This window comes from Solea solea, chromosome 4 (genome assembly GCF_958295425.1).
Source record: "Solea solea chromosome 4, fSolSol10.1, whole genome shotgun sequence".
NCBI classification, from domain to species: domain Eukaryota; kingdom Metazoa; phylum Chordata; class Actinopteri; order Pleuronectiformes; family Soleidae; genus Solea; species Solea solea.
Genome location: NC_081137.1, coordinates 23,061,631 through 23,088,614, shown reverse-complemented (window position 1 = coordinate 23,088,614; position 26,984 = coordinate 23,061,631). Strand labels below are relative to the sequence as shown.

Here is a 26,984-nt window from a genome sequence, read left to right as displayed (position 1 = left end):
AAAGTCATAGTATAGTATGTCTTCCAAAATCAGTCAAAAAAGTCATAGTATAGTATGTTGTCCAAAATCAGTCAAAAAAGTCATACTACAGTATGTTGTCCAAAATCAATCAAAAAAGTCATAGTATAGTATGTCGTCCAAAATCAGTCAAAAAAGTCAAAGTATAGTATGTCGTCCAAAGTCAGTCAAAAAAAATCATAGTATAGTACGTCATTCAAAATCAGTCAAAAAAGTCATAGTATAGTGTGATGTCCAAAATCAGTCAAAAAAGTCATACTATAGTATGTTGTCCAAAATCAGTCGAAAAAGTCATGCTATAGTATGTCGTCCAAAATCAGTCAAAAAAGTCATAGTAAAGCATGTTGTCCAAAATCAGTCAAAAAAGTCATAGTATAGTATGTCGTCCAAAATCAGTCAAAAAAGTCATAGTATAGTATGTTGTCCAAAATCAGTCAAAAAAGTCATACTACAGTATGTTGTCCAAAATCAATCAAAAAAGTCATAGTATAGCATGTCGTCTAAATCAGTCAAAAAAGTCATACTATAGTATGTCGTCCAAAATCAGTCAAAAAAGTCATACAATAGTATGTCGTCCAAAGTCAGTCAAAAAAAATCATAGTATAGTACGTCATTCAAAATCAGTCAAAAAAGTCATAGTATAGTGTGATGTCCAAAATCAGTCAAAAAAGTCATACTATAGTATGTTGTCCAAAATCAGTCGAAAAAGTCATGCTATAGTATGTCGTCCAAAATCAGTCAAAAAAGTCATAGTATAGTATGTCTTCCAAAATCAGTCAAAAAAGTCATAGTATAGTATGTCGTCCAAAATCAGTCAAAAAAGTCAAAGTATAGTATGTTGTCCAAAATCAGTCAAAAAAGTCATACTATAGTATGTTTTCCAAAATCAGTCGAAAAAGTCATGCTATAGTATGTCGTCCAAAATCAGTCAAAAAAGTCATACTACAGTATGTTGTCCAAAATCAATCAAAAAGTCATAGTAAAGCATGTCGTCCAAAATCAGTCAAAAAAGTCATAGTAAAGCATGTCGTCCAAAATCAGTCAAAGAAGTCATAGTATAGTATGTCGTCCAAAATCAGTCAAAAAAGTCATAGTATAGTATGTCGTCCAAAATCAGTCAAAAAAGTCAAAGTATAGTATGTCGTCCAAAATCAGTCAAAGAAGTCATAGTATAGTATGTCGTCCAAAATCTGTCAAAAAAGTCATAGTATAGTATGTCTTCCAAAATCAGTCAAAATAGTCATACTATAGTATGTCATCCAAAATCAGTCAAAAAAGTCTTTCTAGAGTATGTCATCCAAAATCAGTCAAAAAAAGTCATAGTATAGTATGTCGTCCAAAATCAGTCAAAAAAAGTCATAGTATAGTATGTCGTCCAAAATCAGTCAAAAAAGTCATACAATAGTATGTCGTCCAAAGTCAGTCAAAAAAAATCATAGTATAGTACGTCATTCAAAATCAGTCAAAAAAGTCATAGTATAGTGTGATGTCCAAAATCAGTCAAAAAAGTCATACTATAGTATGTTGTCCAAAATCAGTCGAAAAAGTCATGCTATAGTATGTCGTCCAAAATCAGTCAAAAAAGTCATACTACAGTATGTTGTCCAAAATCAATCAAAAAAGTCATACTGTAGTATGTCCTCCAAAATCAGTCAAAAAAGTCATAGTATAGCATGTCGTCCAAAATCAGTCAAAAAAGTCATACTATAGTATGTCATCCAAAATCAGTCAAAAAAGTCATACTATAGTATGTAGTCCAAAATCAGTCAAAAAAGTCATAGTATATGTCATCCAAAATCAGTCAAAAAAGTCATACTACAGTATGTTGTCCAAAATCAATCAAAAAAGTCATACTGTAGTATGTCGTCCAAAATCTGTAAAAAAAGTCATAGTATAGTATGTCGTCCAAAATCTGTCAAAAAAGTCATAGTATGGTATGTCGTCCAAAATCTGTCAAATAAGTCATAGTATAGTATGTCGTCCAAAATCAGTCAAAAAAGTCATAGTATAGCATGTCGTCCAAAATCAGTCAAAAAAGTCATAGTATAGTATGTCGTCCAAAATCTGTCAAAAAAGTCATAGTATGGTATGTCGTCCAAAATCTGTCAAAAAAGTCATAGTATAGTATGTCGTCCAAAATCTGTCAAATAAGTCATAGTATAGTATGTCGTCCAAAATCAGTCAAAAAAGTCATAGTATAGCATGTCGTCCAAAATCAGTCAAAAAAGTCATAGTATAGTATGTCGTCCAAAATCAGTCAAAAAAGTCATAGTATAGCATGTCTTCCAAAATCAGTCAAAAAAGTCATAGTATAGTATGTCGTCTAAAATCAGTCAAAAACGTCATAGTATAGTATGTCGTCCAAAATCAGTCAAAAAAGTCATACTATAGTATGCACACTTTGGACTAAATTTCCTTGTTTGTATTTATTGTGTTTTCCTCTTTCAATCTAATCAAATTTTCAGATTTGTTTAGCAAAGTGAGCAATCTTTGCCACATCTCCTGACAAAGTGCAATGTCACTCCAGTTGTGATGCGTTTCTTCCAGACATCATTTGCAGTGCACTCAGTGAATCGCCAAACACTGAGGATTTTCTTCTTGGGTCAGTAAAAGATGGACTGTATAAAGACCACAAAAGCCTGACTGGATCGATACATTTCAAAGCACTTCAGGCCCCTATTTTAACATGAACATGTATTCAGCAGCTGAAATGTGATACGTCTAGTGATAGTGCTATTCAAGATGCTGCACATTAAGCGAAACCTCCAAAGCATTTGTTGAAAATCTGCCACTGAGCAGCAAATGGAAGAGGAGATCTGTCTGTATGAAGCCACCATTACATTCTTCAGAGGAGATGATACGAAATGAAATGAGATTCTGCCAGCATGTCAATGCAAAACACCACCGATGGTGTTTTTGTGGCTTTCCGACACAGAGAGAATGTTTTCCATCTGTGTGTGACACACGTGTCGGTGATTTATTAAATGAATGAATAATTATCACATAAATAAATAAATAAATAAATAAATAGATAGACTGCATGGCGACCTGTCCAGGGTGGACCCCGTCTCTTGCCGTGTGTCAGCTGGGATTGGCATCAGCATGTGGAGGATACATCGGTAGAAGATGGATGGATGGATGAATAAATAAATAATTGAAAAATAAATAAAAAATCTTCCTCACTATATCCCCATGTGTTTTTTTCACCTCTTAGTTCATTTGTGACATTTCCCTCTCACCTTTTCATCTTTGCATATTTCCTCTCACCCTCGTTTTCACTCTCTGCTCCACCCTGCCCGTTCTCCTCCCGCCTTCTGTCACTCGGTCTTCTTCTCTCCCGGGTTGACTGTGTGTACAAGGATGAATCAGACTACATGTGACAATCTGGCATTTGAGTGAATCTGATGTCGTTAATACGGTGCCTGTTGACAGCACTCGTTAACAGTGGAGAAGCAATGAGACGCAACACTTTTGCCTGGCTGACCTGACTCACTCCACTGACTGTGTGTCTGTGTGTGGGAGGAGCATATGTTCACATATGTGTGTGTGTGGGCTTGTGAGCAAGAGAGTCTCCGCGTGTGTACCTGTATATACATATTTATGTATTGATATAGTTTTTCCTCGCAGGCAAAGGTCGCCGGCATGAACTGCCCTTCTTTGTCTCTGCCTACACAATTCAGCATCACCATGAAATTCACTGTTTGAATTTGAGTGATATTCATATTGGAAACAAAATGCAGCATATGCTGAAAACTACACGTAGCAAGTTTTCTAAGAAGGGGTGAAGTCAAGATTTGTGTGGACTGCAAAATCTTTAAGTCCTGCTAAAAACGTACAAAAACAGTACTATGTTTATCTTTATCCAATGATAAAAAACAATATTACATTTAATAAATATTATCAGCACATAAACAAACATTCAAATTCTCAATAATCCTTAAAACTAAAACATATGCAATGGTATTTAGGTATATTTACCTGTTTATCTTATACCTAAGCCCTCATAAGTCAATGTAAAAAATGAATCTATCTGTGTGCATGCTCATTTGGACACATATATATGCAATGATATCATAGATCTAATGACATATCAGTCAGCACGTGGGGAAAAGTGTGTGCTCAAACTGTGATTTTCCTCGATGCATGTATAAAAACATATGGTGAATCAGTGTGTAGGAGTCAAGTGCCAGAGTTTCTGTAGGAGGAGGGAGCGTGGACGGGGTTGTGAGGAAAAGAGGATTCAGGTTGTGCACCAATAGGTGGCACTCTACCCTTTTGTGATTGGCTATGGTGACCCAGACTGAGACAGGTCTTGAAGCACATGCATTTGCATCCGAATGGAACAGGAAGTTGGATGAGAGGACGTCCTTTTCTGTGTAAGTCCTCTGGTTATTTATGCCTGCCGGCTGCTCTTAGAGTGGAGGAATGAAAGCGGAGTGAGAGGAGAGCGTGACGGAGAGTTACGCCATTCTGGGGGAATGAATGGAGCCTGCTGAGGTTAGAGGCTCACTTTCCTTCAGGGTAAATGCATTCCATTATGGCCAAAAGCTTTGAATGACCCAGGGCACGGACGCCCTTCTTATATGCTCGACAGAGTAAAAGAAGCCTGTGTGTTTGTGCAGTATTAACAAAATGTCAACAACATTATCATGAACCGTACTTCACTGTCGTGTAAGGGAGAAACACAATGAGACTGAATTACGTAAAAGTGTGAGTGAGTGGCCACACGTGACACGACGTCATACATCACATCATTACTGTAATAATTGGAAGTTAAGGAGCCACATGTAGGTCTTTAGTAACATTCATGTGTGAAATGAGAATCATTACACTGTGTTTGGAAGTAACAAATCAAACACGTCTAAACCAGAGTGAGCTTCAGGCAGCAGCAATCGTGTTTACCTCAGACTGCATATTCACAATAGTACAACAAACATTTTCAAAATCCCACATTGAGCAAAGCCCCAATTGTTAATTAAAAAAAACAAACAATGTCTCTCATTGGACAGTGATGGTTTTCAACAAAAAGACCTGGAACAGAAAAATACACATTTTGCTTTATTGAGTACAGTAACATACACTTCTATGGGGAAAGTTAATTCAGAATTACAGAATTATATTTTATTTTCCAGGATATATCACAAAACACCTGAAAATGCAAATATTGTTTAATTTTCCAATGTAGCAGGCTGTCTCCATGACAATCACTGACCACAATGTGGAGGAACTACACTCCCTAAATACAAACATTGTGCAGCTGATCATAAAGCAGTGTTATACAGCTGGAATACAAATAGCAATCTACAGAAATACTTCAAATACACAAAATATACACATAAAATAACAATGTTAAGCATTCATTGTCTTCTAAATTCTAAAGGCTAGAGACAGTGCTGAAATGAAAAAAAAAGAAAGAAAGAACACTTGCTAAATGAAAGAATCAATAACACTCATGCCTGTGGAATGACATGATATCAAATGGCTAAAGAGCAGTTTATGGCCACAGTCACCATAGCAATAGAATTCTGTATTCTATGGAGTTCAAAACCTTCTACATTCAGCAACCCTAACAAGCAGAAAAAGGGTCGGAGGCCATGCAAGTGTGGTTTTCCCAGTGGAGAGATGGAGCTGAGCAGCTGGGGGTCAGAGGGCGGATCAAATCCTTCAGTGATAAAAGCAAACATGGTCAATCATACAAAAAGCACACTTTATATGTAGCAGACTCCCGTTTCACTGTTCAACCAAAGTTTATTCTGCAGAAGCGACGTAGGTGGGAGGTCCTCTGCTTCCTGCGTCGCGGTTGAGCTGGCAGTTCTGTGGAAGTTCTGAGTTCACTGGCGTTTTTCACAGCAGATGCTGACACACGGGGCGATAAGAGCCGAGATGTCCCGTCTCTTCTGCCGCTCAGACAGAGGAGAGAACAGGGTGATGAATGCAGAAGCAGAGAAATACAGGGAACACGCAGACAGTTCATACAGCCACACCACTGTTGTTTCAGTCCACTGGTGTAGCCTCTACATAAAAGAAAAACATGCAACACAAGCCTTGAAATAAACACATTAATTGCTGTCCACATATTATTTCATTACTGACTTTACAAAGTCAAACCCACATTTTTGTTGTTTCAACTGTGACCATGATTTTCCCCTTAGTTAAGACCTTTAGTGCCCATACCTTAAACTTAGTGAATAGCTGCCATGCACTCATGTCATAGAAAGAAACAGTTTTTAAAATCCTTGGCATTAGTTGAAATCTGACTTTTTACAGAACTTAAAAAAATGGAGTTCATTTGTGGCGATGGACTTTCCCGATGGATCCCAACCGGTGTCTATAATATATTGCATTTTTTTTTTTATCATTGCATAATTATGTTTAGTCTCAAGATAAAAAATATAATAATATTAATAATAATATCACAAATCAAAGGGATTTCCTTTGCAAGTGGAATTAATAAATCATAACAGAGTATTACAATCTCGACAACCATTTACATTACCTTGTATATAGTGTATCTCCGTATTTGCATGACTGGAGAAGAAGACAGAGACACTCCGACAGTTTAAGTGATGACTTACATCACAATATCAATGTGAAAAAGGGAGGAAGAAGAAAAAAGAGAGAAGAAAGAAACAGAAAATGCACCTACTGTAAAACTACTGTAATCTTTGGGCACACTGCACAGACTTCCAAATGTGCTCCTCTGTTAATAAGAGACAGCTTTAATGAGAGCATCGTCGCGGATGATGGATGTCACGAGGAAGCAAACACACGCGCCGGCTTATATTTCAACACCGCATGACTGTAACATGTTGCCCTCTCTGCTTAATTGGAAACAGTTCATAATCATATGTAAATCCACCCAAGTGGATTAGTAATGAATGTGTTGTGCCGTTTAGTATAATTGATGATGATAGGTTTAGCAAATCTATTTTTAGATACAATAAGAAAACGAGAATGATATTAGCTTATAAAGGCAAGTTGTTGCCAGGATACATGAAGACTGTATAGTCTGTCGCTATTCTATACAATGTATGAGCAGTAGTCTTTCTTTCTGCCCCTTTTCAAGTCAACGTTTTTTTTTTGTTAAATACATGTGATTACATTCATTGATGTGTCATTTATGTTATTCAATTGGCAGCTCAATCCTCTACGACTTATGTTAAACATACTGTATGTTAACTTCTTTTTCCTTGTTCCTGTGAGGAAATGCTTGATATTTTCCTAAATGGATCATAGCTTTGGGCTGTAAAACATTGTGATTGTTGGATTTGCAGATTTGTTCACACGTAAAAACCAAGCCAGTCCATTTGCCATATGTATAAAAACAACCTTCAAAACTGTAGCTTAACATCGGCGATGTTAAGACACTAGAATTTCCATGTTTGTTGTACACGTACAGAAAGAAAAAACACACAGAAATAAGTTGTGCAGCCTGGCTTGCTTAATGTAATAGTTACTTATCTCATCCATTCAGGCATTGTGCAGGATTGACACTGAGAAAGTGCCACAAAATATGGGCAGGAATGAGAGAGGGGGGACATGACGTGGAGTACCTGTCTGAAATGGTTCCAGAGCCTGGTTCCCACAGGCTGTGAGCTCCTGGGTCAAGTTGGCAAAAAGAAGCTGATACATCTGCTCTCAAACCACTTTTCAAGGGAGCATGTAAAAATAAATACAATGCACTGAGGCGTCATAAAAGAGTGCTTGGAAAGTGTTATCTATTGTGTGTGTGTGTGTGTGTGTGTGTGTACTAGGACCTCTCTGGTATAAACACTGACTTTTTCCACATGGCAGAACCTCATTTCTGAGGAAAATAGTTCAAGGTTAGGGTTCAGATGTGGATTATGTTTAGTGTTAGACATTAACCGTTTATGGTTAAGGTTTAGGCTGTCCAAATGAAATGAATGCAGTGTCCTCAGATGGGGGCGATGAACTCGTGGTTTAGACGGTATCTCTGCAAGACAGAAAGAAGAAACACAAAATAAAATGGCAACTTCACATTGAGTTACATGGGAAAGAAAGAGAGCCACATCGTGCTACTTTGACGATATAAAGGTTTCCCTTTCGAGAAACAGAGTTGAGATCACATTCAAATGTAAAAATATTTACATATAAACACCTACACGTACCCCACTTCATTTCACATCGGTCCAAATCAGCCTGCACACAAGCACAAATGATCATCAGCGTGATGTAACCATACATGCTCCAGCTCAGTCTTGTTGTTGAAGATTGGCTTCCATTTTAGGCTGAATTTATTCAATCCCTGGCTGTCATGCTGCTCACAAAGATTTTGTGAAAGCCGTCTGCAAACCTCAGCCAGGTAGTTCACACCCCCGCCTCCTCTGCTTGATGTGTTAAATGCGGGGAAAATGTTTTGACAGGACTGAAGCCCGTTTTTTTGGCTGGAAAACTTACACGTGTGGATACTGATGAAGTAAATAATTAAGTAAGATAAAAATGTCAAGTCCTGTGAGGTTCGGGCCTTGTAGGGGACAAAAGAAATCAATGTTTTCAATGCATGATGCATTTGCAAATGTGTTATTGTGTCTGTAGGTGAACACTAGTATTAGTATTAGTGCCAAGTATGAAAAAAAATAAAGAAAGAAAAAATGTTGCAGATTTATGAGATTAAAAGTAGCAAATCTACGAGACTTTTTTTCTCATAAATCTGCAATTTTTTCTCAAAATATTACCCCCCTCCCCCCGGTTCGTAATTATAATTTTTTTTTTTCCATACTTGGCCGTTTTATCTATCTTTTGCACTGCATTTAGTGTTAAACGGCGTAAACGTCAGAGTGAACTACAATCATCAAAAGCCTGGGGCTTTCAACACTGCCATGTTATGCCCTGGACAATCGTTATTGCTGACCAGCTGTCAAATATTAGTAAATAATATTTTCATATAAGACGCGAGAAAGTGAAACAATAAGTCATAACTGTATCTAGTGTGCTTTTAAGTGAGCTCCTTCCTCTGGGGCCAGTGACAGGACATGAACTGAATGACAGACTCATAATGGATCTTGCAGCGACTGAACTTGTAACCTTTGGGTGATGGGGGCCATTTTTCTTTATAACGAGACTCCCCTGCTGCATTTACTGTAACCAGATGATCAATATGCATCGTTACAGTCAGTAAAAAAGGACTAATAGGCAGCACATTCCTGCAGAGACAGGACTCCTTCTTGCTCTGATATGGCTAAAGGCTTAATGCTGAGAAGATGAAGGACAGCACTCTGCTTAGCCTGTTGTTCTCTCCTGTGTTGTGAAAGTGGAGGCAGAGCACTGGCAGCTCACCAAGGGGAATACAGAGGGATGAGGTGGCCAGAGGAGGGGGGAGGGGGGGGGCATAGAGACAGAAGAGGGTAGCTGAGAGAGTGAGAGAGTGTTTCTACTAGAGTGACACTGAGATAAACAGAGGAATAGTGGAAGCAACTGAGCGTGAGGGATGGCAGGGAAGGGAGAAACAGCATGTGTATATTAAGTGAATGTAAGGGACGGAGTTTTCTTGTGTGATTTGTCAAACAGTTTATAAATGTCCTCGTGTCTGCACTTGAGTGCACACACACGTGAACTCAGGTACGTGTTTGAGGAGTACATTCATGCGGTGACAAAGGCGGACAGAGCAATTCCCTCAAAGCCGCGGAGAAATGCGACAGTGATTGATTGACAGAGCGATGATCACTGTTTATATATCGGCCTTCATTGCTTCCCGACTGAGTGGCCCATAATTGAATAATCATTACACCAAAGTTATCGCTGCAGCCCCACAGTTGAATGTAAGAATTGGGTTGGAAACAGATTTAGTGGTGTTGATTTATGAGCAACAATGGGGAAGTTGTTTTTCAGGCATGGTTCTCTGATGGGCAATAAAGAGGAGCAACGCTTATCGCCTGCTGTATCTACTCCGACACAAACACCAGTCAGCTTGCCACCCAGCCAGTACCCAGTCAGCCAACCAGCTGTGGCCCTTCATGGACGGAAGCATTTTCAGCAAATTTGTTTCCTTCATGTCTTGGCCTGAATGGAGCTATTCATTTAAAATAGCCTCCAGTCGGTAGGCACTGCTGCCATGGCACACTTATACACTTGTAAGCCTGTATTCTCACAAAAGAAGACACACACACACACACACACACACACATAAACACAAATCCACCTGCACACACACACTCTTGCACAAAGAGCCTCTCTATTCTTCTGGTCCAGCTCATCTTTGCAGGAGGGCCTTCTATAATAAGAGCATCGTTACAAAGAGAGAGAAAAAGACTCTGTGACATAAACTGTTATCTGTTTTCTGTTAGAGCCACTGGAGCTGTATATTTATTTCACCAGAGTGAAAGAGATTGCCTGCTTTTATTTGCTGTTTGGGAGATTTGGATTCTTACTCAGAATGAAGGGGTCACTTGTGAGGGTGACGCCGCATTAAAATGGTAATGAAAAGTGCTCACTGTGGCGGTAAAAGTGTCACACATTGACACAACACTATGGTTCAGTTTTGGTCTATAATTCATGTTACCACCTTACATTTGAATATCAGGTATACGTACTCTAATTACAAGGACTTTCCATGACCAGTGTTACCTAAAAGTGCATTTAGGGTGATTTTCAAAAACTTTCAAGGACTTTAAGGACCTGTGGGAACCCTGTATAATTGTAATCACTGACTAGTTGAGATGTAATTCATGTATTTATTAACCATTTTGTCAGCAAAGACAAAGACCTTGTAGTAAGCAGCCATTTTTCAATTAAAATGAAACTGTATAATCTACCACACCATGCTAGATACAGTATATTGATGTTTTTTTGTTTTTTAGTCAAGACGAAGAATAAGAGGAGCATTCAGTAAGCATGTAGGGGGAGCTGGATTAGGCTCCAACTTATTTGCTTGTGGCCACAGTGGTTTTGGACAAATTAGCATACTGGACGATATAAGCCTGTCTTATGAGGACAGGGTGTTCATTAGCAATAACACTGGCTCCCTAAAGAGGAAAGCATAGAGCTCATGTGCTTATGTCGGATCTTTCATTAAAAGACGAGCAAAGAAACTGGACTGAAGGTTTTCCTCAATGATAAAAAAAAAAGTTTTCTGCGCTGCTCTCGGGCGGCTTTGGCAACTCTAACAGACAGCGACAGGCAGATGGTTTATCCAATCACCTGCCAACTCTTCTTCTGAAGCTGTCTGTTCTTTCCCAAACAGTTTCCAGCATTGCCCTTGATGATATTACACTGAAACAAACCATCTGGCACATCAGGTTGTTGATTTCCGAGCAGAACAGTTATCTGAAAGTTTTGTTCATGTCTCTTTTTTTTTTTGCTTTTCCACCCATGCAGTTATGGTTTCAGAGGGCTGCTGTCAAGCCTGTCAATCACCCACATTTTGTCCAGACTGATGATGTTTGAAAAAAAACAAACAGAATTCACTTTAGTTAAGTGCACAAACTTTATCTTTAACATTTTGATTTTGGGCAGTTTGAGGTAAGCATTTAGATCAAGTGATGCTGTGCTGTACTGTGCAGTCTTACACACAGCAACAAGATCAAAAAACAACAACACAATAAATGTGTGTTCTTCTAACACGTTAGTGTACATTTTCTTGACAATGAGACCCTGAATAGAATGGAATGGAATAAAAACTTTTAATAAAATTTTTTTAATTTTAAATCTTGTCTTCAACTCACTTTTACTCCTTTGCTTTTAACTCAGCATAGGAAGTGTGTGGTCTCTGGTGTATTTTAGTCTTTAGTCCTATTTTTTTTTTTTTTTAATGTTAATTTAGGCTTTTAGTGTTTTGTTTTTTTGTCATTGTTAGAGTTCTTTTTATGTATTTTAACCATGTGCTCTGAACCTCTAGGGGTGTATTAAATGTTTTATCCATGTACAGCACTTTTGCAACCATGTGTTTTCTCTCAAGAGCCAAATGGCAAATCACTATAAACGCAAGTGGCTGCTGAAGAAACAATATGTTTAAGCAAAATTTCACATAAACTAATAAAAAAAAAGGGGGCAGATACATTATACATTTCATGAATACACCAAATATAACACACTTGTACTTGAACACACAAACAAACTGATAGACGATGTGAATAACCTGTGGAAACAACATTTTAAATGGCCATAGTTGCTGTGAGATTTTGATTAAAGAGGTAAAGTCTGCCCTTTGTTTTCCCACACAATGATCGTCAGAGGCCCATCTGCTTGAATTCTGCCCTGGCTGGCTGCCTTCAACTAGTTTAGACTTGCAATTGAAATAATGGATTGAAACCAACCTATTTAATTCACACACATATAAAGAACTTGTATGAAGCCATGCATCATTTAACAAAACAAATTGTATTCAGTGAGGAGATAGTAGCACAGAAAAAAGTCCCAACACCGCTACCTGACTCACAACCAAAGCCACCTTGTTCCCCGTGTGTACAACAAAACAAATAAAGGAATCATGCCATCTGTTCACCTGGACATCTCCATGGTGTCCTTAGTGAGATAGACGATCCAGTAGACCAGGTTGAAGGCGCCAAATGAAAGGGGAAAGAGAATGCGGGAGTATTTGTCGATGATGCTTGTGCCGGTCAGAACATTGTTGGCCGGTACAGCTGAACCCTGCTGCAGGAAGGCTTGGGCATTGACAGGTGGGTTGGGGAATGTTTTGGCAGGACGGTCAAACACCGGCGCAGAGTTCATCCTCTTCTTCAGCACACTAGTGGCATCCATCTTTGAAAAGCAAAGAAAAAAAAAAATCACATTAAAGAGAATATTACATAATGTAATATGAGTGTTAATAATGAAAGTGGTGCTGTGCTGGTGTACCCTGATGTTAGTGCCACATTTGCACAGCTGTGAGTTGATCAATGCATGTGGGGGAATGTGTGTGTCTGCAGAACACGATGTCTAGAATAACAATGAGGGACACAGTAATTAAGCCCAACAAAGGAAATCAATGATGTTTTGCTTTTGATTTGATGTGATTTCAGTCAACCCGCTTCCTCTGGATTGATGCCGTTGTGGGACGCAATCAAAACACATTAAATAAAAGAGGTTCACAGTATTTTGACACATGGTTATTGTTATGCCTCATCAACTTCCAGTGCTTCGATAGTTGATAGTTGATAGTGTGTGTACAGGGGATGAGAGGGGATGCACATCAGGGAAATGGGTCAAAGAACAGTGTGGTGCCTGTAGGTACGGCGTGGAACCAAAGGGGAGTTCAATCCACTTTAAATCCAAAGAAATCATACTAAATCTTGCATTAAAGGAAGAGCCACAGGAATAGAACAAATAGTAATTCCTTCTGGCTCCTCTGATGTATTGTAGTGAGGAAATTAGGATTATGTCTAATTAAAGAGAAACACGATTGAATTGTTTGATTGAATAGATGAAAATCATACAATTCTAAGACAGCGGCCTGTATAAGCCTTACTGCAAATATATATATACATATATAAAAAATCTATACATATACATATATATACATATTTGTTACACAAGTAAAAAAAAAAATGTCATATGCATATGAGGACCAAACTATTCCCTCATTTGCAATAAACAGTACTTTTCCAGAGGAATGTTCATGTCACTGTTCAGGACATGCAATTCATTAGAGCAGTGACTCATCCAGCCTCACTGTTGGACTTATTCAGTACACAGTGTATTTATTTATTTTCCCTCCCCAAACTAGAATGTTGGAGCAAAAACTGATCTTGTGAGATTTACATTGGGGATTTGTCAGAACGCAGGATTACATGCTACTCGACAAACTTACAATCCTCTGATTGAGAGGAACCCGTCCAAAAACTGTATGATGACTTTCTGAAATGAGACGGCTGCGTCTAAGTCCCCGGGTTATTAATTTCACTTGAAATATTTGCAGATGCAAAGGATTTATCCGAAATTGAAAGTACAGATTTTACAGACTGATTATAAAAAGTTGACATTTTCTTGTAGTGTTTTAGAATCAAACACTCAATAAAGTTTTTGTCTGCCAGCTTCTCACCTTAATAATAAAGAGATAATGTGCGTATGATTCTATGGCAATTATGTCAAAATGACATTTGGATTCCATAATGTTGAGCCATCCTTTTTATTCCAATATTATTCCAATTCTGTCAAGCACAAACATGGGAATATAGGGTATAACAGAGATGTTTCATGTATCTTATCTAAAGGGCTAAGAAGTAACCTTTACTCTGATAAGCCCGTGTCACTTAAAAACTAAATAAATAACCAGATGCTGCACTGTGGTTAATTATTTCCTCACCGTTAGGCTCTAACAGTGTGACATGTGTCTTTAAGGGACTGAAATAAAATTCTATTTTTGCAGAGGTGAGAGAAAAGGGTGAGAAGTGATATGAATAATAATAATAAAAAAAGGATTTGTAAAACAATTTGACACATAATGGGTTAGTAGTTACGCGAGGGGGTGGGTCCAGGTTAATCCAACATCTGGTCACAATCCTTCACTAAATGATTCCTCCTGTTGGATCACTCAGTTTAAGGTCAAGGTTGATGATTTATGCTCAAAGATAATTTGGCTACAGCTGTCAATTGTCAGCCACCTATCACTATAATTGACTGCATCGCCGTGTGGCACGTGTATGCACTGTACTCTATGTATATAAATAATCCAAGCTATTGTTGCTAATGACAACAGGCCAGCTTGGCATTTTCCCGCATGGTGAAAATCCTAAAGGGATCAGTTTGCCTTCTCTTTGTCCACTGCTCTGGATTTCTGTAAACTTTGACTGTACACGGATGTTGTTTGGGTGAGAATAATCAGCTGCATGAATGTATGTTTTATACCGTGTTTTAAAAATAAGGTTACAATAACAGTGTGCACTATCTCGATGTTTGGCATGAAAGTTCATCTCAGTGGGTGTTGAGTGGGAGTACACATGCTGGTAGTGGTATGTTAATGTACTTTTGGTATTAGTGTATTTGAAGCAGGGCAGCGTGAATCCTCTATATAACTCCTCTGCTATTGCTGCTCATTTCATTATTAAGTTGGAGAATAAAAACGAGACGGTAGGAGATAAAGAATGCAAATTGAACGGGTGACAGATGCAATAAAACTGGCAAATGAAAACACAGATGGCTGATTAGCTGCAAATACAGTATTTTACAACGTCTCCTATTACACTCACATTTTTAACACCCACTGTGGAAAAGAACTGTTTATAGATTCATGCAAACAAACATTAGAATTCAAATATTTTCCTAGGTAGAGGAATAAAGTGTACATTCCAATTTGAGGAACTAATTCAAATATATCCACTAACTTAAAGTGTGACTTCATCCAGAGGAAAGTAAAGCTCTCAAAACCACACATTTCTTGTTGTGATAAAATCGTTGTCCAGTGTGAAATCAAATTTAACACCAACATCATTTCACTCATGAAATAGCTGTAAACATACAGACAGCTGCTGGTTAACACAGAGAAATAACTTTAACTTCAAATGCAGCTCAGCTGTGTTGAGCGGCATTTTCCTCCCACGCCGGAAAGTTTCCCGTGTTTGCGAAACAACTCCACGGCATGACTTTATGGGCTGTACTCTATGGTGCATGTCCTTTTTTGTTATCTGCAGCTTTGCCCCAAGTTTGAACATTACAACCCTGATTCCGTCTAATTATCAGGACGCCGTGATGTCGATGTCGGGACAAACTTACGCTCAGTACTGCTCCAAATTAACGAGGTTGTTTCTTCACCCCAGCAGTGATCACTAATCTCATGATGACTCGCACCTGCGTCTGAGCCAATAAATAAAGTTCCTTTCTGTCCGTCATTCTTATCACACTTCCCTTTATTTCCTCCCACAACTGTTTTATTTTCTGGTAATTTCCTGCACCACGCACTGCACCACCTACTCACACACAAACAATACTGACAACGCATACACTATCAGTGATGATAACACCCACTGTGTTTACAATTTGGTTCATTAAATGAAGCATAAAAACATGTTTTTGGGAGGTTTCTATTATTGTTGTAGCTTCACCTGACAGTCATAACAGGTTGTAGTGTTTTCACATCGTGACTGTGGGGTAACCATTTCTATTCCCAGTCACCATTGTTGTTTTTTTGTCCTCTCTGTGTATAATGAAAAGTATTCCCTCCTACATATTTGGTGAAAGCAGACATTTTTTTCATGATGTATCCCTCCCACTCTCTTTCTTTCCGTGTGACTTTCACTCACACTCACACACACACAATAAAAAAAACACAATAACAGAGCACACTGACCCCTCACATCCACCCCTCCATCTCCTCGTTGCACAAAAATGGACTGGGTCAGCTCGGTCAGCCCCCACTCCACATCAGTGTGGTGGCTGCCCTCGTGCTCGAGAGCCAGCAGTGATCTGCTGGATGTTCCCTTAATCTATGGCACTTACATAATCTGTAGCAACATCGTTCACAGAGCCACTGGCTGTCACCTCGTGTCACTGTGTGTGGTTATCACACAGTTACAGGGCAGAAAAGGAGAGAGGGATGGATAATATATACTGTACGCGGATGTATGGATAAGACATTGTATCGAGTGAAGTGTGTGCATGTTAGGGGCAGAGTTCCACGCAGATTACAAGCGTGCATACATGCATACATGCCTGTGACGACATGTGTGAATAAAGTGCAGATAGTTTACATTCAAGCAAAAAATAGAGGCAGAGACGATGGCCAGGAGAGCCCAAGTGTGCCTGAGTGAGAGAGCGTGTTTGTGCAGAGAGAATAAAGGAAGCACAGCAGGAGGCAACGGAGAGGAAGCCGGAAAAAAAGGGATCATGTTAAACGTTGCCGGGTTTTTTGCGTGCGTGTGTGTGTGTGAGGGGGAGGAAAAGGGAGGGGCGGGGTGGGGGCATGTATGTATGTGATGTAAGCAAGATTATGACTTCCTCCGGGATGAGGCAGAGGATAAACGAGTGATTGTGTATCATGCGTATGGCTGCGTGTGCAATGTAAACAAAGAAAATGGGTTAAAAAGCTATAGAGGAGAGGAGAAACGTGACAGCCATTCTGAACATAGTCAAACATTATCCTTAAGTGATGTAAAAATAACCCAAACTTCTTGTCACTGTGACTAATCAGTGTTGTGTGGATATAAAAAACCCAACTGCTGGTTGTGTCCTTCACGTCTGACAGACTCCTGCAGCCAGGCAACCTCAAAACCACGAAACAGCCTCATTTATCAGAGCATTCCAATCTGAATAATAATTCATCACAAGATGAAAGGTCACTCAGCAAAGTGACACAAAGTGACTAATAACAAATCCTCAACTCAGGGATTCAGCTGGAAGAATGAACCAAAGAGGGAGCACAAAATCCTGATGGTGGTAACTACTGTGCACAATGGAAAAGAAGGTAACTTTAACGTCTTAACAGTGCGTCAAAATTATAAAACCACAACTGATGAGAAGAAATAAACTCAGCTCAGCTCAGTTTGCTTCTGTGTTAAACTGCACAACTCAGAATCATGAAATTGGGAACAACGACGATGAACAACAACCAGACGACAATAATTAATAAGTCATTCAGTCCAGCGGTATTAACATATCGAGCTAGAATCTCTTACCAACCACTTATTTCATGTCACATATTCACACATTGTGAAATGTGACTGCTCCATGCAGAAGGAAGCAGCTCATTATTCTGCACAAAGCCTCTGCTTAGAGTAATCCACCACGTTAAACACATGGAATGCATTTTAACACAAGACATTTTAGTGTGCGTGTAGTGGTACCTTGTTTCTGTGTGGGTGGTGGGCTCACGAAAGCTGTTTGTCCTAATAAACCTTTAATAATTCAGACCTTTCACGGTGGTAATGTAGCCTGGTAATGTGCCTGGTAATGTTACACACGGAGGTTATAATATATTGTAAGATTGAGAAAAACAGGTCACTTTTAACAATATTTTAAATATTCCCCAAGCAATAAAAATAGTGTTGGTATAGTTTGAAGTGAAGAGCTTATGTTTTCATATAATCCTTATTACTCTGCCTTGATAGAGTTTCTGTGTATGTGAGGACAACTTAAAGTTAACCTCATGCATCTTTCTGTTCTGTTCTTTTATGCATGACGTGGAAACAAATGTGAAACAGGCAGGTGGGCAGGCAGACTTACAGAGGAAACCTCGCCATCGGTCCCCGTGGCTGCAGGTGGGGGTGCTCCTGCAGCCGCCGCTGCAGCCGCCTCCTGAGCCGCCGCCTTCATTGCCACCGCCTTCCGCAGCTCCCTGTTGGCCTGGAGGGTGGAGAAATAGTTGACGGCTGCAAACTCAATCAGGGCGGAGAAGACGAAGGCGAAGCAAACGGCGATGAACCAATCCATGGCTGTGGCGTACGAGACTTTGGGCAGGGAGTGGCGGGCGCTGATGCTGAGTGTCGTCATGGTCAAGACAGTGGTGATACCTGCACACAGAAGAGAAGACGACGCAGTTTATTATTCTGCATCCGATCTTATGATAGAACTGGCACTGGACTGTTTTCTTAGCTGCAACTATACTCATTTGTTTTATTGCAGATAGTTAATTATTCAGTCTGTAGCCTTCCACTCTCATTTCTATGCATTAAATATAAGCCTACAGCCAGAAGGTGATTAGCTTTGCTTTGTAGTAGAACCGTCTCACTCTAAAGTTCACAAACATGCCATTCCACTCAGAAAACCACAGTTTGTTGGAGTGAAGGAACACAGTTCACTTTTCCTTCTATGTGTAATGATTGAACATAATTCTGAATGTTCAATACGGAGAGAAAAGACCTGGAAAGTTTACAAGACTTTTAAAGCCAGTTTAGTAAAAGCTACGTATGAAATGTTGATGATGAATGTGCATGCAGGTCTTTTTGACCCGCAGTCTCGGATCTTTTATTGGAGAACATCAAAGTAAAGCTGAGGTCATCTATAATGTCTCTTTTATACAAGACATTGTAATGGAGTAAGGTCCATGCAGAGAGAGAGAGAGAGAGAGAAACTGACAATGAACATCTCCTAAAGTGAGCAGGGAAACAAACTTTTTTTTAGCACTGCAGTCGTGCACATTTTCTTAAAATTACATGTTTTTTTTTAATGCGCTCAATAATATATCACAAGCATTTTCTATGCACAACTTTATCAGTGAGAATTAACGACTCTCAAACGCGGCTTTTTCCAAAACTGTCTTACGCTCTCACAGCACAAGGCGAGTGATTGCAAACTGGAGGAAGACCACGGGAGGAAAAGCTGTCAGGGTGAGGAAGAAGATGCAAGCAGGAGAGAAAGTACGTATGACCGAGTGTAGGAGGGAAAGGGGCTGAAGTATAAAGACAGGATAGAAATTAAGTGCTTGGGGCATTTATGTGCTTTTACAGGGAAAAAAAAGCAAGGTACAAATTAGGCCACACTCAATTAAGTCTGTGAGGCTTGAGCTCAAGGGACTTTCAGCTTTTAGAGTAGCTGTTGACAATCCAGCACACAACATACAATGGCTTAATGTACACAGGGTGGAATTTCTCCTCTTCTCCTCTCCTCTCTCCTCTTCTCCTCTTCTCCTCTTCTCCTCTCCTCTCCTCTCTTCCCTTCTCTTCTCTTTGCTTCTTGGAAACTAAGTGGTAATAGATTTAGAATTTAGAGAACTACATCCGGTAACTCCAGGTATTTTGAGAGCTCGTAAGCGAGGCCCTTTTAAATTTGGAAACAAATGATATCACACGGTGCTCGGACAAAATGTGATGACAAATCCAATATGTGGCATCTTTGTTTATTTAAATGTAGATTTTTTTGTACACCCAATATTAAGTGAAATGGAAAACAGCAGGTGCCACAGATGTGCCTTCCACACGGGGCTTAAACTTCCCCACTCATGCTAATGATTGGTACCTTGTTACAGACGAGTTGGAGTGTTGTCTCTCTTCTCTTACACAAGTGCAGACCACAGAATCCTCATCTACAAGAGGCAGCACTGTCACTAAACCCATCAGCTGCAGCTTGTTGAAATTTAACACGTGAATCAACATTAAAAATGTCCACACAGTTCCACAGATCCGTCCCCCCCCCCCCCCTTTTTGTCTCTTTCCTCTTACTTTATCTCTCTCTTTTTGTCTGTCTGTCTTTGTTCGGTGTCTCTCGCCCTCTCTGCTCCTGAGGCTAGAGCTTGGTGACAACTGTAGCGTGATGTAATTTGAGCAAGCAGAACCTGTGAGTGCTCGGAAGAGGGCCAAACAAACATCCTCCCTCTCACAGCTCTTCTATGACCAATTTCAAAATTATTTATTCCCAATTAATTCAGCAACCATCACTGTGGAGGAGGGAGGAGAAGAGGGAACGAAGAAATCTCTCTTTGTTTTCCTGTCGAAGGTTGTATTTCATTGGCTAATCTGTGGGGTTAAAACCAATTCTTTAAACTTGCTTTTCCTGAGCTGGAGGGTCAAGCAGTGGGTGGCGAGTCAATAAATACAGAACATTTTCATTTAAGTTTAAGACGTGCAAAGTTGTCTTTGAGAGTCGAAAACTTTATGAGAGCAAAAACTTGACAGATTGACGGCTCTTGTGCAACATGTCAAAAAAAGTGTCTCACAATGGATGTTGCATGAGTCACCGCTTTGAGAATTCCCGTTTCAGACAACCGACTTGATTTCGATTTTCCCCACATTACACTTTCTTCTTTAAGTGATTGCAATCATGCAAAAATGGCAGCTGAGAAGACTGCTCTACGACAAAAAAAGCCAGTTCCTGCGAGATCTTTACGTTACAATTACCATTCATGTGCTTTTACAGGAGTATAGTTGCTGTAAAAGAAATCTTACCAAACACAGTCCGAGCTGGAACTGATTCCTTATTAATCCAGAAAGAGACTTGGGCCAGGATGACGGTCATTATGCAGGGAATGTACGTCTGGATCAGGAAGAAGCCCATTTTCCTTTGTAGGTGGAAGTGGACGGTCATGATCACATATTCACCTGAGAAAGCAAACAGCAGACATCTGTGACACAAGAACGACTTTCCCATGCAACATGATGTGAAATAATATAGCATTAGTGACTGTAATGATATTTAATTATTTTGATATAACAATTTTTTTTATCTTGGTTTGGGAATGAAAAGCTATCCTATGTCTTTTGGAATAAACACAGCTAGATGTTGCTCACCTGTATTGGATTGCAGTCTCTCGCTTGACACCGTTTGACCGATCAGGTCATACTGCAGCAGACTGGAGGATTCCTGTGGCACCTCGACGGAAGAGAGAGGTCCTTTCTTCCACGTGTACACGATCTCGCTCATGGGGTATGCATCTGGACAGGGTAGATGAGGAAATGTTGTTCAAACTTTAAATAGAACTGACGCTTGATGATTTATTTTAAAACAATTTAGGCCACAATGACTGCTCCCTGGTTTTTGCCTTACAAATTGCAGTTTGCTTTAATTATAATTTCTTTATACAGAATGAAAAACCCCCGGCAAATGTTTTTATCACACAAGATCAGACCATTATATCCACTGAAGTAGGGAAAGCAATTACACATGATACAGTATCTTTATATAGTATAGAACTGACGTGCTTTTAATTTTCATTACGTTACTAATTCTCCTCCTCAGGTAACATCGTACAACAGAAATCGTACGTTACTGCAAGAGCAGATTTTTAATTGTACTGAAGACAAATCATTGCACTGTGCATGTAATTACCCTCTGATCTTGAATACCATATGTTCACCTGAACAACACAATAGCATTTGTTTAATGAGTGAAACCATTATGAGCGTTCTACATTACATAATGCAGACGTGGCTGTTCTCCTTCACTCTTTACTTACACGATATACTGTAAAGTAGGTTGTTAATGTTGTGCCGTAAGCTTCAGTTCTGTCTCCGAGCAACTTCATACTGTTACTTATGTTCTTGTTTCCTGCCACTTCACTTAGCAGGAACTGGTAACTAATGAAGATCTTATTACAAAGGGTTACTAGTAATTCTCCTGATGTACTCTATGTGTCATTTTAAATCAGAATCAGTGACACAGAGACAGAGAGATCATTTGATCGTGATGCCATCTGTCAGAACAGCGAAGATTTGCAAAAAAAAAACAACTCACAACTCCCAAACTTGAGCGGGCAGGCATGGCCATCCATCGGGAAGTTCATCAGACGCATGGGACACTCTGCATTTATAGTTAATCTGTCAGAATAGAAACAAGTTTAAAGACGTCCTTGATTTATATTTGATGCACAGTTACTGGCTAAGAAATGGATGTTTTAAGCAGAGTCCAGAGCTGACAAATGACACTGAACTTTGTGAAGGTTATTATGTAAAGTATTTCCTGTCATCATTTTGCAAAAATTCAGTTTGAGAGAAAAATGTGCCAGTCTGTGTGCAAACAAAAGCCTTTGAGCTAAATCAAAAGCTTCCTAATGAGGTCAAATATTTTAAAGTTATTAGAAATCTAATGATCTGATTATTTTAGAGAAAAAAAAATGCTTCTTCAAAAAAATAAAAATGCTTCTTTTTTTGTCCTACATACTGTATATCCTTCTGGAACAAAGCAGGAGTCATGTTTGTTTTAACTGCTTCCCAGGCCTGTTTTCAGTATCAGATGGCACATATCTCATTTTTTGGAAAGGCATTCAACATTTGTTTTAGTGTCTGTGCATATTTCCTGGATGCCAGTTTCTTTCATTAGCATTCCAGGGCTGTGGTCTGTTCCGGTTTTGGCTGAGTTTTGGCTCAAACTGTCCAGCAACGTTACCTCATGGTGTAGAGGATGGTTCCGTTTTGCATGATGCGAAACAGCTTGTTGGGGGTGGTCATGTTGTGAGAGATCGACCTCTTGCCATTCCGGAAAAAAGTGTCAGGCGTCCAGATCTTGCTGACCATCAGGTTGTTGAGCCGCAGGATCTCGATGGGGCCCTCGAATTTTAACCGTTCGTCAATCCATGTCTGACGAAAGAACACGTCCATGGTGTATTCCTGGATGGAGGGACAGTACGGGTTACATATTTATTTACTATTTCTACAACCAATACTACCACTGGTGTTTATCCTGCTCCTGTTATTACTATCTCTACTACCCCCAGAGTGAATGGCAGATGGGTGTGTGAGCAATGGTTTTGTTGGAACATGCTGGGTTGAGCACTGGCAATGTAATGAGCTTTTTTTTTTTTTTTTTTTTTCTATTTCTGGACTGGGTTATTGTTGCTGCCAGAACTAATACAATTCTGAAGTTTGGGTTTGCACTCTGGAATTTTAACATTACGAAATACAACATAGGGTTTTAGCTATTAAAACATCCACGTGGCATTCGGACACATCACAAAGATGATGTTTTTTTGTTGTTTCTTCATAACGATATTAATCAAAACAGAACCTAATTCAAACCCATGCCAAAGCATAAGTATTTTTTTTTTCTTTTTTATAAGCTACCTGGTATGGAAAAGATATTAAAACTGAGTGATGATGATCTCATTAAAAATGAATATAGATCATTTGATGTACAGAGTCAGCACAAAGTTCTACAATACCATCAAGGATGCTTTTAGATCAAATGGACGCCCTAAGAGCCTTTTAAATGCCTCTCTATAGAACTGCCACCAGCATATCGCATGGCAGTTGGAGTAGGCTTTAGAAACTGTTCCATTGCATCTAAAGCCTAAAGAGTATAAAGTACAACAGACGTACAGCGTTCAGCCTATCCCATGACAGGAGTAGTCAGTCTATCCTGTCCCAACATCAGCCAGATCTGTCTCTCGCTCCCTCTCTGACGGGGGGATTGTCAACCAGATTAAAATCCTAAGCTGCACTAATGACATCCTGCCCAAATGCTGGAATAATGAAGGCTGGTAGAAGCATGACGTGAATCTATAGGCACAGTGTTACAGGGGGAAAAAAAATGTACATATCCTCTTGTGTGTTCACACAACGACACAGACAAGTGATGGAAATGAATGTGCATCAGTATAGTATGTGCACTGTGTATGAGAGTGTCAGTACTTGGTATGGTTTACGTACCATCTCGACATCTGAAACGGGTCCAAAGCTGGTGACAAAGATGTCAGTTTTGACCTCTGTAACTGGACCTACAGCAGAAAGATGAGCATTGTGTTGACAAAGAAACAAAATGGAACTCTGGATCAAGTATTTTACTGATTTTTTTAAGAAATATAAAACAGGTCAAAATAAGCACATATAATCAAAATTCATTTTCACAACAAGGAAAATGACATTAAAATGACATTAAACTGTTCACTGGCACTTCTACCTTCATTATGTAAAGAAAGAGTGGATCATTTGATCATTCCAGCACAAACCACTATAGAATATCACGCACAGAGCTGTCAGAGAAAACTTTATCTTCTGAAAATGAGATGACCCACACAGTCATATATAAGACAACATTATATAAACTGTAATATGTCTCAGTCATTAGCATACCTCCAAATCCAGGTCGCAGCCTGTTGTCATAGCCATCCAGTAATCTATCCAATATACGCGTGATGTTATCCAAGTAGATACTGGTATCACTGTGTCCCCAAGCGCTGCTGACACTATAACTTCAAAGTACACGCACACAAATAAAAAAAAAATATTCCTCCGATACAGGAAAATAGATGGAAACACAGTTTCTCCCATGCACATCCATCCACAATCTTTGGTTGCCGTGCGTAAAAGTGGCAGAACATGCGGAGGAGAGAGTTGCCATACTCACCATGACAGGAATAAGCAAGTTAAAACGAAAGCCATGCCTCGCAAACACCCCACAACTAGAAATCCCTGGTCAACTTTTACAATCAGCATGTTCCACCATCATTTAAAAGCATGGCTGAGCGCGAGTCGGGTCTTCTCTGAGTTGTGAACCGTGCGAGGATACCGCGCCAGTCCTGCACGACTTGACTTCCCGCCTCTAGTGCGGTTGCGCCCGCCTCAGCCTGAGTCGCTCAGTTGGAAAAACCTGAAGAGTTTTTTAAGAGAGTGAAGAGGAGGAACGAGGGGCGCATTAACAGTAACCTTAACCGCGTCGGGCGCTTTAGAAACAAGTGCAGGGATGGACGTTTAAAAGCAACGTTTCTGTTTCTATGCACAATTAAGAGAGTTTTTGAAGAGAAAAGCCGTGAATAGAAAAAGCGACGCACGGACGCACGGCGAGGAGCTACTATATATTCAGGACTATTATAACCAGTGGATATTTGTGGCTGTTTCAGTGCAGTACACACGTTAAATTATTATATTTTTGACTATGTTTGCATGAGAGAGAGAGAGAGAGAGAGAGAGAGATGGAGAGAGCGATGGAGAGAGAGAGAGAGATGGAGAGGGAGAGAGCTTGTCCATGCACAGGCAGAAAATTGCTCCTAGAGATGAACTGTGATTCATATAGTGGGTGGTAGGTACATTCAGTGCAACTTCAAACTCACAATATCTATAGACCAAGCATGGGAAAGGGGGGGAGGGGGGATACCACACTGTCAAAGTCAGCTCTGTCTACTGAGCTGAGTTTATTCATGTTGTGCAAACACAAAACAAAAAAAATGCATGAAATTGCATCATTGCCATTAAAGTGTGTACAAGCATCGTCTGCCCTCGTAAAGACACCGAGGCACAGCAAGTGTGCAAAGTGCAAAAGTGGATATTCGGTTGTGCATTAAGTGTAGCGTCAGTGTTGCAGTCCATATGATTAACATGAGAGAATATAAGGTGTGGGGAGGAATCTTTCGACAGCACTGTCCTCCACTGTACTCAAAATATAATTAAAACTTGCACCAAGTACCTTAATCTAACTTGACCTTTAAACTACAAAAATAAAATTATATTTTTATATATGTGAAAACACAGAACATCCAGTTCTCCTCTTTGCTACGTCTCCATTGATCAGTGAACAAGAATCTTTTTCTTTTTTTTCCCAGCACAGCATTACTTTTTAATTATGAGCGGTATAATCGTCGTAATCAATCATTCATGTGAGAGGAAAAAATATAGGATATTCTTCTGACGGCATTAAAATATGTGGAGAGTGATTATGTAACGTCATCTTTCAACTGTTTTTGTGTTCTTCTTTTTATACCCACCCAAAACACAAGTTATATAATGATCTCAAAAATGTGTCTCAACAATGGAACGCTTTCAGTTCGAGAGGATTGATGAGACACAACTGTCAAGTATTTGATGCATGGAAAGATTCCTGTAGATTTTGACGGAAAACTTCAGGTTAGTGGAATATTTAGCCCCCCAATCCTTCAATATCATTTAAATAGGGCAACTGGAATGTGTGTTTGCTCACGTTCTACACAAACAGAGAACACATGTATCCCTCGGTGCCGCTGTGAAGTCGCCTGTTATGGTGCAACTCGACAGAGAGAAGTCGGCCGGTATGGTCTGCAGTTTTGAGACATAAAACAAACTCCTTGCTGGGTGTTGTGGGGGGTAAAACAATCTTTTGATGAATTGTTTCTCTGTATTCTCCTTCACTAACCATTCAGTAGCAGAAGATGTGAAGTAGTCGCAGTAGTAGGGTACAAGGAGCCGGTGTGACGTTCATTAAATAGCTCTATGGTGGGAACAGCAGGGATAGTAGGGGTGGTAGTCGTAGAAAATTCAATATAAGGAAAAGCCGAAGCTGCAATATAAAATATGTTGCAATGGCAATTGAGATCAAAAGAGAAATGGTGATGTGCAGCATGTGGAGTCGTGCTTTTTATTTATTTTTTCCCTAAATGTTTCCCACGGTTTGTAGAAAAGTCTAACAAATTTTTTTTACGGGAGACCAGGCTGGCAAGTTCACGTTACTGGCTTCCTGGTAGGAAAGAGTCCTTTGACCCTAATACTGTGATCAACTTGATCTTATCAACTGTGAGGTCAACCCATCTGACCAACCACCGTGCACTGACCATGAAGGGCTCCTGACCTGATTCACCATGCGTACACGAGGACAAGAACACACTTATTCTATTCCTCATTTATGCAAACGTGCTTTATTTATTTATTTATTTGTTCCATGCAATGTCCTGTGACACCACAAAT

The 26,984-nt window shown here is 39.6% G+C and overlaps 1 protein-coding gene across 2 annotated transcripts; it reads right to left on the bottom strand.

The window, feature by feature from the left end:
- Positions 1-4,890: 4,890 nt before the first annotated feature.
- On the bottom strand, positions 4,891-25,219 carry gabra6b (gamma-aminobutyric acid type A receptor subunit alpha6b). Of its 2 annotated transcripts, none has more exons than XM_058628044.1 (10): positions 24,679-25,219; positions 24,405-24,517; positions 23,982-24,049; positions 22,723-22,943; positions 22,072-22,154; positions 21,129-21,272; positions 20,787-20,939; positions 18,130-18,416; positions 12,479-12,735; positions 4,891-7,972 (listed from the first exon to the last, which is right to left on the bottom strand). In XM_058628044.1, the coding sequence occupies exons 1-10, from the start codon at positions 24,765-24,767 to the stop codon at positions 7,960-7,962; spliced, it is 1,428 nt and encodes a 475-aa protein (XP_058484027.1). In that variant the 5' UTR covers positions 24,768-25,219; the 3' UTR covers positions 4,891-7,959. The 2 variants fall into 2 exon arrangements, with proteins under 2 accessions (XP_058484027.1, XP_058484026.1); XM_058628043.1 differs by having other exon boundaries at positions 24,405-24,523; positions 24,679-25,218.
- Between the last annotated feature and the right edge of the window lie 1,765 nt (positions 25,220-26,984).

Excerpts from the sequence above, each read along its gene's own strand:
- gabra6b (XM_058628043.1), bottom strand. The coding sequence starts at position 24,767 with ATGCTGATTGTAAAAGTTGACCAGGGATTTCTAGTTGTGGGGTGTTTG. Across the intron at positions 24,524-24,678 it reads ACTTGCTTATTCCTGTCATG|TTATAGTGTCAGCAGCGCTT; the intron begins GTGAGTATGGCA and ends TGTACTTTGAAG. Across the intron at positions 12,736-18,129 it reads CCGATGGCGAGGTTTCCTCT|ATGGATGCCACTAGTGTGCT; the intron begins GTAAGTCTGCCT and ends TGCTTTTCAAAG.